The following is a 14,598-nucleotide window of genomic DNA, read 5'->3' as shown; positions in this document are numbered from 1 at the left end:
GTCTCGTGAGAAATTCCCTGTAAAACTATATTTTTTTGTTATGGATTAAACAAGCAAAATATAACACGTTAGTTAGTGGGCTTCAATGGGTTATTGTCCCTTCAGACAGCCAGGCTAGCCGTTCCCCTTTGCTTTCAGTGCTATGCTAAGCTAATCGCCTGCTGATTACAGCGTTGTATTAAGAATACAGATATGAGAGCAGTATCAACTTCTCCTTCAACTCTCGGCATTAAAGAGAATAAGTGTAATTCCCAAAATGTCTGAAAAAAATGTATTTTCTTTTATAGTGGCTAGAGTAAAGCCAGGATCCTCCCAGGATTCATTTACCCACCTGAGCCCTGGACACATCTGAGCATCCTCCACAGATGAGCTCACTGGGGTCGTAGTCGTCTCCCTGTCCGGCCTCTGCATCGCAGCGAGCCTCTCCCCCGAAATAGGCCTGGAAATAAGGGCAACCGTTCATTTTCAAACCCTAAACAATGTCAAAAACATATTTAAAAAATACTTTAAAGTTATGTAGTACCTTCTTGCATTTGAAGCAGACATAGTATGCATATCTGTTCATGGCAAAGCCCGCGGGGTCGTTGTGGAAACGTGCTCCTGGTGTGGCTATTGCCTCACTCTTATGTAGACCCTCATACTCCAGCCTCATCAGAGCCTTTCTCCTCACGTCCTCGTAGAGCTCCTTAATGGGGTCGAGCAGGTCCTTGATCACAGAGTGATTGATTTTGTTCTGGAGGTGCACAAAGAAAGAAACCAGCCCACGTTTACAAAGGTAGTTCTGTTGAGATTACTGTATGTGTCAACAGCATTTCACAGTGAACAAAGCAGTCATGGTATTCTAGTAGGTAGTGTTAAGTCCTGAGTGAACTAGTGCGCATGCGTGTGACGCAGTTAGTTCTAGAGGAACGGAAGACGTGTAACAGTTGTTCGTGGATACGTATTAAAGTAGTCTGAAACATGTACAGTTGTCGCTGGATGTATTGATTTAACATGGTAGCAGAGGATGGCGGCTGGCAATTACAAAGTTCCGCCGCCGTTTGACGAGAAGAAGTCCTACGAGAGCTGGAAAAATTAGGTTGAAATTTGGAGGCTGGTGACTGACCTCGAGGAGAAGAAGCAGGCCTTGGCGGTCGCTTTATCGCTGACGGGAAGAGCGAGGGAAAGTGCAGTAGAAATTGCCGCAGTGGATTTGAACGACGATGAAGGAATGAATGTACTTCTCACGAAATTGGACGCTGTGTTTTTGAAAGAGGAAACGGATCGCCAGTACGAGGCGTACACAGAGTTTGACCGGATCACAAGAGAAAATGGCGTCTCCATGGTCGATTACATTGTCGAGTTTGAAGAGGTGAAAGATGAAGGCCAGAAATGCATCTCTACGAGGTGGGTGTGCACACTCAGGGAGACACCTGATGGTGTTGTACCAAAAGCGAGATTAGTTGCAAGAGGCTTTGAAGAAATGAACACTCAGGAGCTCCCTAAAGACTCACCTAGATGTGCCTCGGAGTCTCTAAAAATTATTATGGCAGTGATATGTCAAAAGAAATGGCAGCTAAACTCTATGGACATTAAAGCAGCCTTTTTACAAGGCAAAGCGTTAACCCGAAATGTCTATATCCGTCCTCCCCAAGAAGCTCAGAGCAAGGGAATTCTATGGAAGTTAAAAAAGTGTGTTTATGGCCTAGCAGATGCGTCTCTGTATTGGTACAACAGAGTGAAAGACAACTATGCAGCAGTTGGGAGCTACTGTGTCACGAGTTGATCCAGCAGTGTTCTACTGGCTGGATGACTCCTGCAATGTGATGGGACTCCTTGCTTGTCACGTGGATGATTTCATCTGGGGTGGTTCAGAAACATTCTCCACAACAGTCATCCCTCACTTGAAAGTTGCTTTTCAAGTTGGACGTGAAGAGCACAACAGCTTCAGCTACATTGGAATGGAGGTTCACTCTTTAGAGGATGAGATACAAGTGCAACAAAGTATCTACATAAAGAATCTACAACCCATTCCTGTGGACCCCAACAGAGCCACACAGCGAGAGGCTCCTCTAACAGACACTGAGACTGACATGTTAAAGTCGAAGATTGGCCAAATATTGTGGGTAGCAAGGCAGAGTAGACCCGACATAATGTGTGACATATCCATCCTAGCATCAAGTGTAAAGCATGCTACTGTTCAGACTCTGCACTCTGCAAATAAACTTGTCAGGAAACTGAGATCAGAAGAGGTGATCTTGAGGTTTCAGCACTTGGGAAGAGACAGCTCGCTGAAACTAGTGGTGTTCAGTGATTCCTCGATGGGAAACCTTCCAGACGGAGGCACTCAAGGCGGACACCTGGTCATGCTTATGGGAGAGAATGGAAGATTTTCACCCATATGCTGGCAGTCAAAGAGGATCAGGAGAGTTGTCCGAAGCACCTTAGCAGGAGAGACTTTGGCACTTGCAGATGGCATTGACAGTGCAGTCTTTTTGGCTGCACTCTACTCAGAACTTACCACAGGTGATTGCACACGGAACAATTTGCCCATTGTGTGTGTAACGGACAATCACTCTCTTCTTGATGCTGTCAAGTCCACCAAGACAGTCACTGAAAAGAGACTCCGCCTCGAAATCAGCAGCGTCAAGGAGCTCGTCCACTCTGGGACCATCCAGCAGATTATGTGGTCAGCCTCCAAGGAACAGCTCGCTGACTGCTTGACTAAGAAGGGGACATCTGCACTTGTTCTGCTGAGGGCTCTCAGCGAAGGTGTATGGCAACTTAAAGGCTAATCAACAAAAGCCTTACTACCCTCAAACTCTAGTCATTAAAGTTGCAAGTTTAAACCTGTGTTTATATGTTTAAGGTTCTAAAAAACAAATGTTTGTTTTTGTGACTGTTTTTCATTAAAGAGAAAGGGGAGTTTGTTAAGTCCTGAATGAACTAGTGCGCATGCGTGTGACGCAGTTAGTTCTAGAGGAACGGAAGACGTGTAACAGTTGTTCGTGGATACGTATTAAAGTAGTCTGAAACATGTACAGTTGTCGCTGGATGTATTGATTTAACAGGTAGCCTACAGGAGACTGAGCTTGCTCAACAAAAGCCATTGAGCAAACTGAGCTGAATCAACCTCGAGTTGTGGGGGAAACAGTCCGCCGTCTCTTCGTCTGCTGGGTTCATCTCTTTCAGTCAGAGAGGATCAGGTAACACCTTACCTTGCAGATGGGACACAGCATGAACCCAAACGTGATGCGGGGCCCGAGCCAGCGATTTTCAAGAACGCGACGAGTACACTGGAGGTGGAACACGTGAGTGCAGTCCAGCTGAGAACAGAACGAAAGGGTTAGACAAGACCAAAGAAATGAAGCAGAACTCTTGCGCGTGACGGCCAATCGCTCGTATGTAGAGCTACCTGTACAGCAGGAGCAGCGGAGAGGGCCTCCGTGAAGCAGATCATGCACATGTCGTCTGCATCCTGTTTCAGACAGCCGGTGTTCTTGTCGCAGCCGTGCAGACACGGGAGGCAGGCCTCCTCGTTCTTGACTCCTCCACAGGGGTGTCCACAAGGATGAGTTTTACTGCAGGCCAGTTTAGCGTACTCCTGAGGGGGACGACATGAGCGAAACGGGTGAGTGCTTGTATAAAAACACACTTTACTACATGCTGTAACTCTGTTGCTTCATATGCATCTTCATATGCATCTTGCATCTAGCGTCCACTCTGAAGTGGCTGGTCGACGCCTCATCCATTATTTGTAAGACTCGTACTTCAGTGGACGCTTCGGTTCCATCACGCTACACGTGAATCCATACTCATCTTCTCAAATAATGAATCTACAACAACTATTCTTCAACAATATTCCCACTCAGCAAAACCTCGAAAATTCCTTCAGGAGGAAAGACACTTTACACCAAAATCCTTAGCGTTGGGAACAGGATCTGTGTTTTGTATGACGTAAACTGTTTTAGCATAACTGGTATTTTTCTATCTTGATAAAATATTTTCATAGCTAGTTAATATAGTTATGTTCGAATATAATTCCATATACAGAAAGGGACAAAGAGAAAAGCACCTGTTTGCAGCACAATAATATCGCCATTTTGTTTCTTTTCTTCTTGTGTTGTGAATATTTTTCAAACTAAAAAAAAAAATAGATATATATTTTTCTCAAGCTTCAACCTTTCTGTCAAAACCACTAAAATCACCACCTCACGGTTTTCTGTGTTCGCCGAGGACGGGACGGACGGACGAACTACCTGAAAACATATTGCCTCCGTCCATGGCTGTCGCCGGCACAGAGGCATAAAAGAAGAACCAGGTGGTTACAGTTGTGATCAAGTTGTCTTGTGAAGAGCTGATGTTCAGTACCTTGCAGTCTGGGTCTGAGCAGACACTGCCCACTGCAGACAGCTCGGTGCCATTCCTCGTCCCACAGAACCTGCAGGCATCTGAGCTGCTGGAGGCTGGTTTACCTGCAAAAAAAAAAGACTTTACTGTTAATGAAAGTACACACGTTTTTAAATAACTAATTTGCAGCAATACATATACTCCCACCCCAAAAAAAGCACAGTTGTATGCTCTGTTGCCATGTTACCTGTGTGCTCTCTGAACTCCACCATAGCCTTCATAGTCTTAGAGTCGGCCAGGGCCATGAGCCAGAAGAGCTTAGTTCTTCCACAGCCTTCATGGAGATCCACCTTTATAGCCTCCTCTTCCTCCTTGAACACCTAGAAGCAGCCACGAAGACAAGATTAAACACCAGCTCACTCTCCTTCACATTCCTTCCATAAAAAGATTCATATTATCACCAGTGGGAGAACCGACACTGACCTGTCTCTGGTGAGAGCGAGTGCGTCGGTGCAGGTGGAGGAAGCGGTCACAGTCGGTGCAGAGGTTGCCGCACACGTTACACAGGATGATGGCTGCCGTCTCGCCATCATCGTGATTGTCACACATGGGCTGTGGATTAGAGGAGGAAATCAATTTGTTATTATTTCAATAACATATCAGTGATTGTAACTCTGTGCAGCTCCTGGCCTTTCTTATTGTCCTCACCATCTGCTTCTGCTGTCCATCTTTGCCCATCCAGCGACCAGAGGACAGCCTGTCCACATGGTCCTGGTCCAGCACACACAGCGAAGCTAAGGCCAGCCACAGCTGTGAGACAGAACATGGCATCGTATATGGTTAGCTGATAGCCAGTGGTTGTAAACATGCTTTAGGTATGGTGACATTTGCGTGCATACCCTTGTGGTGGCGATACAGCGTACAGGAGAACGATGCTCCTCCTCCATTTTGGTCAGAGCTATGATGGTCTCAGCTATTGCATTTTTGGTGACTCTGGACCAGCCGTCTGACAGGTGGCCCTAAAAACAGCAAGTGCAATACAATATATGAGAATATGAAATTCATGACGAAGATGGCGACTGTGGTTCTCTATCAAATTAGGCACTCAGAGAGTTGAAGGGAAAGACAAAGATCGGGGTCCCCCTTGATTGTTTTGGTGCGAGTTGCCTTGTTTTGGAGATATCGGCCGTAGAGATGTCTGACTTCTCTCCAATATAATGGGACCATGTGACACTCGGCTTGTGGTACTCAAAGCGGCAAAAATGTACTTTGGAGAAACTCAACAGCAACGTCTCTTTCCAGAAATCATGACTCGGTTACTCAAGATAATCCACAGAGCTTGTAGAGCGCAATTTCATGTAGGAGCAATGGTTTCAAGAAAAATAGTCCCTATGTGATTATTGTGTGCTCTATAGCAGTGGTCCCCAACCACCGGGCCACGGACCGGTACCGGGCCGTGGATCATTTGGTACCGGGCCGCACAGAAAGAATAAATATTATATTATTTCCGTTTTATTGATTATCAGAGTCTGAAGGAAGTTTTATTTTGAAAAATGACCGGATTCTCTCGCAATTTCATCCGCCTGTGTCTCTTGACAAGACGGTTGTCTCGGTCACGTGATAAGTTACCTCAAAAATTAAGCCCGCAAGCTCGTGAAAATGAGTAAAACACTTTTGGAGAGCTTCTTTGCAAAGAGAAAAGGTCACTAAGGAGACAGAAGAAGAGCTACAACTTCCAAGAAGGCTTCATTTAACAGACAATATCAGGACTCTAATTAAATATCAGGAGTAATTCTGACGCGCTAAACCCGCTCTGCAGAATATGTGGAGACATTGGAAGATCAGCTGCTGGAGGTTGTAAATGACGGTGGCCTTAAAAGTATGTTTGAGACAACAACTCTGCTGGTGTTTGGATTAAAACCAAGGCTGACTATCCTGAGATCGCCACTAAAGCACTGAAAACCCTGCTTCCATTTCACACATCCTGTTTGTGAAGCGGGATGTTCTGCAGTGACGGCAATCAAAACAAAACGGAGTAGACTGGACATCAGGAACAGACTTCGGGTGTCAGTGTCTCCATTACCCCAGATGGGACGTCTCGTTGCAGAGAAACAAGCTCAGGGCTCCACTGATTCAGCGTTATTGTGAGTTGCATTTTATATTTGTTTTCATGCCGATCGTATCATTTTATTTCGTCGTGTTTTCCCGCCACACCTTGAAGGCCGGTCCGTGAAAATATTGTCTTACATGAAACCGGTCCGTGGTGCAAAAAAGGTTGGGGACCTCTGATCTACAGGTAAGAGGAAAAATAAGAATTTTTTATTTTGCCCCTTTGAACAGTGAGAACTTACCGCTGCCATGTCTTTGACCAGCTTTATGATGATCTCTGCTATCTGTGGAGGAGTGGAGCCTTTCATCCACCAGTGGCTCTCCCCCCTGCGGATGTAGCTGATTGTGACAGAAACGGGCATAAATATGAAACTCAAAAAGGACCTTCCATTTGCCACAAGCTGCCATAATAACGTTTCAGAATTTTGATTAGGCCCAGCAGAAAGTAACTCACCTGGAGTTGAAGATCATGGGCAGCGTGACGGTGGTGACTCCTTTGCCCGCGGCCATGCCGGCTGTGCCAGAGATGGTGGTGCCTTTGGCCTTCAGCTGCACGGTGAGGGCTTTCGCGATGCAGCCCAGGAACATGTCGAGGATGCAGAGCTTGTTCCAGTCGCCCTTCTCCGTGGAGTGGATGATGTCGCTGATGTCCGCCGGTGGCAGGGCCTTCACCCCGATGATGCTGGCAAGTCTCACTGGCGTGACCTCCGGAAGGACGCGTCTGAGCAACGATGTGACCTGAGACGAAGGAAGAGCAGATGGCAGACAAGAACATCATTTGCATAGCGTCGCGAGGTGTTTACCTCAACTTGTACACACAGAAGAAACGCTTACAAAACAAGTTATTTTGAAAGTTACACCTGAACAATAACTCCAAGCCACGTCTTGGTCGGCAGCAACAGGCCAGGAAATAAAGGACACTTCACCCACCTGTCTCTGAACTCTCGGGGAGGCCGTGTGCAGCAGAGAGAACAGGTCTTGCATGAGCGTTAACTGCTGAGCGAGGTACTGGCGGCCCACGTTGGAGCCACTCAGAGCCAGGACCATGGACAGCAGCTCGAAGCAGTAGGCGTCGGAGGAGGCGTCGTCGTCACTGGGCTGGGAGTTGGCGTTCTCTTTGCTGGAGATGGCGTGCTCCCACTCCTCCCTCACACGCGTCGCCTCCATACGGATGGCCTGGACGATGTGCGCGCACACCTGAGAAGAGTATGCACGATAGGTAAGAGGGCTGAGATTATAATAGCTCCTACTGTTAATAGTTTAAAGAACTGACTAATGACCTGTTTCTGGAGGTTGGTAAGTTTGCTCCTGCTGAAAATGATGCCCACCATGTGCTCTTTAAGGTCCGCGTCAGATGGAGCCTATTCATAAAAACGTACAAGGTGTAAAACCTCAGGCTGAAGGTCAGTAAGTATTTCGGTTTAACAGCACAGTAAACTGTCAGTGTGCAGACCTTGTCCTCTCCCTCGGGTGATGAAAGAAGGTTTTTCTCCTCCTGCTCTGGAGTCGGCTCTGCATCTCCACAGATGAGCTTTCCAAAGACCTAATTGAGAACAACAAAGTCAACATTAAAGCTTCCAAGAGGCTCCAGATATTTGTCAGGTGATCGCGTATGGAGGAAGCAGTCAGACGGACCTGTGAGGTGATGAGGCGAAACACTCGGAGAGTCTCGGCCTCGCAGTTCTTTTGCTGGGCCATGCTGGCTGAGATCTGTCCCAGAATCTTGATGCTCTCGCCCTCTTTCCAACCCAAGACCTTCACCTGGCGCACCCTCAGGGTGTTCTCTGGACCTTTCAACTCCACCTTGATCACATGGTGGTCCCCTCCAGGGAGCTCGCTTGTCACCCAGCCCATGTGACGCGAGTCCAGGTCAACCTTTCAATGTAAAGGCAGGGGGATGTTCACATTGTTCTGCTACATGTGCATGTAGATCTGGAGTGTATTTTAATAATAGATTAAAGAGCACCTTATGAAAAACAACCTACCAACGTTATACCTACCATTTCTGCACTTGCAGCTATTGTTATTCGGACAAGAGACAAAACAATCTATATACACAGCTTTACATATGGACCAGACTTAAAGCCGATTACACTCTATTCCCACATTACTACCAAAGCAACTGACCATACCTGTTTGATTCTGCAGAGATCCTCTACTGCTTTCCCACATAAGAAGGTAACTGATGTGACTTTGTTCTGTGAATAAGACAAACATATTATTATCAATTCCACCTTGGTCTAAACTTTGCATTTGCACAACAACAATGCTGCTGCTGCCCCCTTACCCCGATGTCTCTGGAGTTGTCCACATGAACAGTCACATTGGAGGCGTTAATGCCCTTCACGCAGCTGATGGTGATGCTCTTGGTCTTGTTCTTGTCCTCGTCTCCAGATTCCCAGAAGGTCTCAGTGGAGCCGTCTGTAAGGCTGCCGATCATGGCAGGACGACTGGACGTCTTGATGTCTACGACGCTGGTCAGATCCTTCAGACAGGTCACCAGGCAGAGATCCTATTATCACACAGAGTCAGGTTAGGGCATGTTAATGTAACTGTTCAATCCGTGTTCACCAACAGGAGACAGATCTCAAGTAAGTAAGTGACTGTTTTCTTGCCTGGCTCATTGCTTCGTAGCCTGACTGTACGCTGATGTTGAAGCTCTCCTCGCTGTCTCCATCGTCCGACTTGGACAAGATATTGTTGATGTGATGGAAAACGTTGCTCTGGTGGAGGAACTGGTGGTCGGACTGCTTGAACTTGAGACTCCAGCACCTGGAAGAATAAGTCACCAAGATACATTCCCCTTAATATGCACATGAATCTCAGAACTGGTGTCAATGGAAAAAGAGGCAGTGATAATTCAAAATAGGACGACTCTCTTATCTTTCTGCCAGTTTAATTAAGGACACATGTCAAACATATTCCCAAAAAGACAAATTTGATCAAGTATAGTTTGAAATCAATCCATCAAAAAAATGTTGGCTGGTGGGTTGGTGGGTATTTTTTATCATTCAGGAAGTGTACCTAAGCGCCATCTGCTGAAGTGAGCTGCCACTGGGAAGGGACATCATGAGGTCAGAGATGGTCTGAAGGAGGCGGTGAAAGGTGTGGGGGAGGGGATGAGCTGCCTCCCCGGCAATAACAATGTCTGACAGTGGGTGTTCACAAACGCCAAGGTCTCTTTCCTGTGGAGCGCAGAGCGGAGAAGTTCACAGTTAGAATACGCTACAACAGAGTAAGTAACGTTGCATGGTGTCTGGCGTTTAACCACTTGTTACCTGTTCCACGTTTTCTTTGTTCCCCTTGTTCTCATCGTCTTCCTCGTCCTCAGGTTCAAAGGGCGATGGGGTGAGAGATGCCACAAAATGCCAAAGGATGTCGTGCAGAGAGGTGGTCTGGATCACATTGCACAGCAGCCAGTTGAAGGCCTGATGGGGACACCAAGAGAAAATCATGCCAATTAGCCTTCTTACACGTATACAAATCTAACTCATTAACGAACAATATCCAGCCAACTAATTGCCTATAACCTTGATTCACTGCTGGATAAATAGCAACGATTAAAGCAAGACCAAGCTCGGCGATTCAGAGAGATATTGCTGCCTGTACCTCCATGGCAAACACCCTGCAGGCAGACTTCCTCAGTGCATGTCTCATGGCCACCTCCAGGCCTTCCAGGTCATGGTGCTGGATAACGAAAGCCAGGACAGGCCACTGGAAGTTCCTCTCCCCCTTACTGAGGGAGCCGTGGGCCGAGATCAGCCGGGACAGCTCAGGGGACGGGTGACGTAACAGGGAAGATCCCACCTCTTTAAGGGGCAAAGAGCGGGTTGATGTTACAGAGGACGCTGTGGCGCATTAATACTTAGAGATCACATCTCGAATGAACACGTGCGATTACCTGCATCACCACTCTGGACCCTGCGTCTGGGCACGGCTTTGGCCCGGGCCGGAGAGGGCGAGTGTTGCTTGTCATACTCGGATGCTACGACTGAGTAAGACCTCTGAAACACTGTTCGTTTCGCCGTATCGCTGTCTGTGATTGGACTGGTCTCCAGACTGAAAGAAAGCACATCAAACAGTCACAGTTCAGCCTGTACACAGAGCTCATGAAGACATTGACCCTTCATAGGTTAAATGTAGCACTAGAAGGAGCAAAGGTGACCACTGAAAAAGGCTAATTTCATACCAGTTCTCTTTGCTTGACAAACGAAAATTGAATTCACCAGAAAACGGAGCAGCCAGACTCTTGTGTACTGTATACAATGAGGCTGATCATGATAAGGAGGCATAACAATTAAGGCACACTTTCTGAACAAAATGCTTGCTGTCACTATGCACAGTGGGGTGCAGGGGACAGAGTGGGAGTCGTCACAGAACTATCCGTACAGTGTATACCTGCAATGACAATTGACGTGCATTACCTGCTGGTCTGCGCTGAACATGGGAAAATAACTTCAATATCTCAGTAACGGCGACCTGATCTGCCATGACTTAAATATCATGTATGTATGTCTGTCATGCATGAACAGTAAATGGTGTATGAAACAATCCGTGATAGTAACATCCGCAATTCACTCATTTTGTGTTCATGCAGAGAAGTGGAAGTGATGAAAAGCATCGTACTAAGACGTGTTACCTGGGCGGCATTGATTTCATGTTGCTCTCTGGTTCCTCAAACACATTGGGACAGGCATCAGGGGTGACTGATATGTAAGGTGCAGGAACAGATGTTGAGCGCAAATACCTCATCTCATCGTGGAAGAGGTTATCGTCTTGGTAGGCCCCAAAGTTCTCAGTGTGTTGCCTGGGTGATGAGAGGAGAGTGACTCTAATTGTTGTAATAGCACAAGTAACTGTCAGGTTTTTTTTTATCTGAAAAAACTAAACGAAGAGTTGTTAACTGAGCTGCAAGCTACCTAGCTAGTGTCTGGAGGTAGAGGCAGCCCATTTTATTGGGGAGTTCGTCCGACACGCCCTCCTTGAGGCTGGGAAGCAGCTGGGAGTGCAGGGGCCGGGGAGGGTGGTGGCACAGCATGCTGGGCTCGGCAGCACTGCTGAGGGACAGCAGGAACAAAGCGTTCGCCCGGATCACCTGGTGGGCCTCCATGGTGGGCAGTGCCCTCGGAGTCTTCACCTGCAGGGGTTTCTTCCTGGATTGCTTCACCTGGCAAAGAACAGGCAGATTGGTTTGGATTCAAGTCTAAGAGGTCAGTATGATGTGAAATGCTGAGAGGGCTTCAGTTACAGAGGGACACAAATTTAAGCACAAGCAGGTTACCTTTTCCCTGGCGGCAGTCTGTTTCTCTCGCAGGTATTTTTCCCGACAGCGATCACACACTAGGTACCAGGTGCTGCCCCCTATGCCTCCGTCTCCACAGTTCCCAGCCCAACCACCACAGAAGTGACCGATGCTGTTGTAGCCCTGGCCTCCAGCATAGCGACCGCAACCTGCCATGACATAGGAAGGGTGTTAAAAGTTAAAATGTCTATTACCCAATTATTACCCATATTCAAAAATGACAAAACTCAAACCAGAACTTCTGTATTCTCACCCGGGTGAGCCTGTCTCATGTGGTAGGTCACGGGGTAAGGGTGAGATTCGCCGCACAGCTCACAGATGGTGTCTTTCTCCGGTCCACCCATGGCGAGCTGTGCCATCTCACCGAACAGATTCCCTCTTGGACGCACCTCGGCCTTCTCCCTCTTCTTCTTCTCTTTCTTCGACTTCTTGCCGTCTTTCTCGTGCTCCTTCCTTTTCAGGATGGCGCTGGACCCCGGGCTGGGGAAAATCATGTTCTGAGTGGCTGCCTTGATGGTGGCCAGAGAGATGTCCTCCCAGAATGACACCAGATGTTGCAATGTCAACGGCAAGATCGACTTTGCCCTCATAGTCGGATGAGAAGTCATCTCGTAGGCAGTGGCCTCCCCTTTCCCCTCCTCGCACTTCTCTGGCAGTGGAGGTTCCTTCAGCATGGACAGCACCTTATTTTTGTTGATGCTTCCCATTTTGGAGATGTCCGGGCCGTGCGGCGCAATGTTAAACATGTTGAGTGCAGAGGAGATCTCTAAGGAGTGGCGGTTCTTTAGCTTGCTCTCCTTCTCCTCTGCGCCCTGTCCTCCCAGCGAGCTGCGGATGGGGGCGTGCTCTTTGGTTAAGTCTGGGTTGAACTTGAGGAAGGAGGAGCAGGCCATGGCGTCGTGGACAATCCCTTCATGCCACAGGAACGCTGCGAAGACCGCTCGCGAGCATTCGGCCACAGAAGGTGACATAGCCTGTTTGGCAGGCTCCGTGGCCCTTGAAGTACTCTCACCTTTGAACAGAGGCCCAGATTTTTCCTTCTTAGGGCGCGTGTGTCGACTGGAGGCTTTGCGGCTGACTTTGGGCGAAGCGCGGGTCTCTAGTTCCTCCTTGACGGGGGCTTTGCCGATACTGAAGTGCACCTTGCATGAGCCATCTTCAGAATTTTGAGCCTCCGCGTTCTCGTCATTGCCATCCTCTGAGAGCAGAGCACTGGAGGTGCACACCTCCACCACTTCACTGTGGAGGTTCTCCTGGGTCACATGTGGAGAGGGAACACGGTTCTCTGCATTGCCAATCACTTCATTATTTGGATCTTTAGGAGACAGTTTAGGTTTTGGAGAGGTAGACCTGCCTCTAAGCGGCTCTGTAAGTGGGACCTTCTTCTTTCTAAGTGTGTCTGGGTCCAGAGTGTACGAATCGGATTTGGATCTCTCTCTTGGAGGGTCCAGCCGGGCTTTAGAGGAAGGGCTGACTTTAGGTGGGAGGTTTTTGTCATGATGGGCTGAAGAGGAGTTCTGGGAGGAGGTGCTAGAGGGACTAGACCTGCCTGAAGAGGATACGCCTTTTTGTTTGGGAGAGGAGGAGCGAGAGCCGGGATTCGGGGACTCAGCTCGGAGTCCCGGGGTTCTACCATCTGCCTTCAGGGCCTGCAGGGTGTTGTGATTGGGCGAATGAGAGCGGCTGTGAGAGTCAGACCTCAGCTTGGCCATATCCGACCGCAGGATGAGGGCTTCGTTGGCTGAGAGGCCACCCTCCCCTGTTTTGCTCCTGCTCTGCTCGGATGAGCGGCTTCCCCGACCCTCCTGTTTGGGCGAGCGGTTCTCCTGCCGGTGTTTGGAGGCTGGGGACATGGGCCGCGCTCCGGGCATCAGGTTCCCTCGCTCACCTGAACGTTAATAATTCAAACACAGTTACAACACGAAAGAGGAATAAACCGGTGGTAAGAGTGTAACCATTTAGCTCTAAGCGCAACACTCAAAACCTGAGAGGAAAAAAAATGTAATGCTGAAAATATATGGTAAAATGCAATGCAATGAAGATAACTAGTGGACCATGGAAGAGCTGATGAAAGATGGATTCCAGCCCAGTCCTGGGACCTCTCCTACTGATATTGGACCTAGTTAGTGTAACTTTTAATAGCCTAGTAGTTTAGTCTGGTAACCCACAAACATCCTGAGTCAATAGCATTTAAGGTCCACCTATTTTAAAACTGAACTTTGAATCAAAACTCATGTGTTTTTATTACGCCCTTTTACTTTTTCCTCTTTATTACAATATAGTGTTTGGACACATCCTACTTTAGGGCCACAGTTTTTAAGCTTTGCATCAACAAAAAATGTTTTTCACAAACAATCATAAAAGAAATTCTTGTGTTCGTGCCCACCCTCTGTTCAGTCTGAGGGAGGCATGCATGCTGTGATTACCCACCCTTTTGCCTCAGAGAGAGAGATGAGAGAGCAGTACCATGCCCAGCCACGGACACATTGCTTTTGTGCACACGCTCGCGAGAAGCAAGGCGGCGCGATGAACCATCTACAGCGAAAAACAGTGGAGCAGGTAAACAAGCAAGGCATGGAACGCAAGGGGGTCACCACAGACAGACAGACAGAGAGACACAGTGAGACATAAAGAGGCAATGGGGTCAAGTCAAGAAGGGGAAATAGAAAGAGGAAAAAAGGACAACAAGTTAAAGTGATGGGAAGATCAACAGATAGGTAGAGAAACAGGAAGAGAGAAACACTTATAGGAGAAAAAAAGAGAAGTTACAGAACCAAGAGTTGTCATGGAAATAAAAGTATGTTGTGCACACAATTTAGTAATATGTGCTTTCCATTTAATTTTATCTACATTTTGAC

The 14,598-nt window shown here is 47.7% G+C and overlaps 1 protein-coding gene across 5 annotated transcripts in view; it reads right to left on the bottom strand.

The window, feature by feature from the left end:
* The window catches only part of mycbp2 (MYC binding protein 2), a gene marked incomplete at its 5' end in the record, with an annotated part of 69,595 nt that overhangs the window by 2,570 nt on the left and 52,427 nt on the right, over positions 1 to 14,598 (bottom strand). For 4 of the 5 annotated variants that reach the window (XM_079276442.1, XM_079276445.1, XM_079276443.1 and 1 more), the window contains 26 exons: positions 332 to 439; positions 524 to 733; positions 3,198 to 3,305; positions 3,395 to 3,583; positions 4,351 to 4,454; positions 4,577 to 4,709; positions 4,813 to 4,941; positions 5,038 to 5,139; positions 5,229 to 5,348; positions 6,681 to 6,777; positions 6,893 to 7,176; positions 7,369 to 7,635; positions 7,719 to 7,799; positions 7,892 to 7,981; positions 8,074 to 8,313; positions 8,571 to 8,636; positions 8,726 to 8,950; positions 9,054 to 9,210; positions 9,463 to 9,623; positions 9,717 to 9,866; positions 10,048 to 10,247; positions 10,340 to 10,497; positions 11,078 to 11,245; positions 11,358 to 11,605; positions 11,720 to 11,889; positions 11,994 to 13,628. In XM_079276442.1, coding sequence (XP_079132568.1) covers positions 332 to 439; positions 524 to 733; positions 3,198 to 3,305; positions 3,395 to 3,583; positions 4,351 to 4,454; positions 4,577 to 4,709; positions 4,813 to 4,941; positions 5,038 to 5,139; positions 5,229 to 5,348; positions 6,681 to 6,777; positions 6,893 to 7,176; positions 7,369 to 7,635; positions 7,719 to 7,799; positions 7,892 to 7,981; positions 8,074 to 8,313; positions 8,571 to 8,636; positions 8,726 to 8,950; positions 9,054 to 9,210; positions 9,463 to 9,623; positions 9,717 to 9,866; positions 10,048 to 10,247; positions 10,340 to 10,497; positions 11,078 to 11,245; positions 11,358 to 11,605; positions 11,720 to 11,889; positions 11,994 to 13,628 — 5,600 coding nt within the window. The remainder of the gene's footprint in view (positions 1 to 331; positions 440 to 523; positions 734 to 3,197; positions 3,306 to 3,394; positions 3,584 to 4,350; positions 4,455 to 4,576; positions 4,710 to 4,812; positions 4,942 to 5,037; positions 5,140 to 5,228; positions 5,349 to 6,680; positions 6,778 to 6,892; positions 7,177 to 7,368; positions 7,636 to 7,718; positions 7,800 to 7,891; positions 7,982 to 8,073; positions 8,314 to 8,570; positions 8,637 to 8,725; positions 8,951 to 9,053; positions 9,211 to 9,462; positions 9,624 to 9,716; positions 9,867 to 10,047; positions 10,248 to 10,339; positions 10,498 to 11,077; positions 11,246 to 11,357; positions 11,606 to 11,719; positions 11,890 to 11,993; positions 13,629 to 14,598) is intronic. The other variant, XM_079276444.1, reaches the window with a different exon arrangement.

This window comes from Melanostigma gelatinosum (genome assembly GCF_949748355.1).
Source record: "Melanostigma gelatinosum genome assembly, chromosome: 10".
NCBI classification, from domain to species: Eukaryota; Metazoa; Chordata; class Actinopteri; order Perciformes; family Zoarcidae; genus Melanostigma; species Melanostigma gelatinosum.
This window is presented reverse-complemented; position numbering and strand designations above follow the sequence as displayed.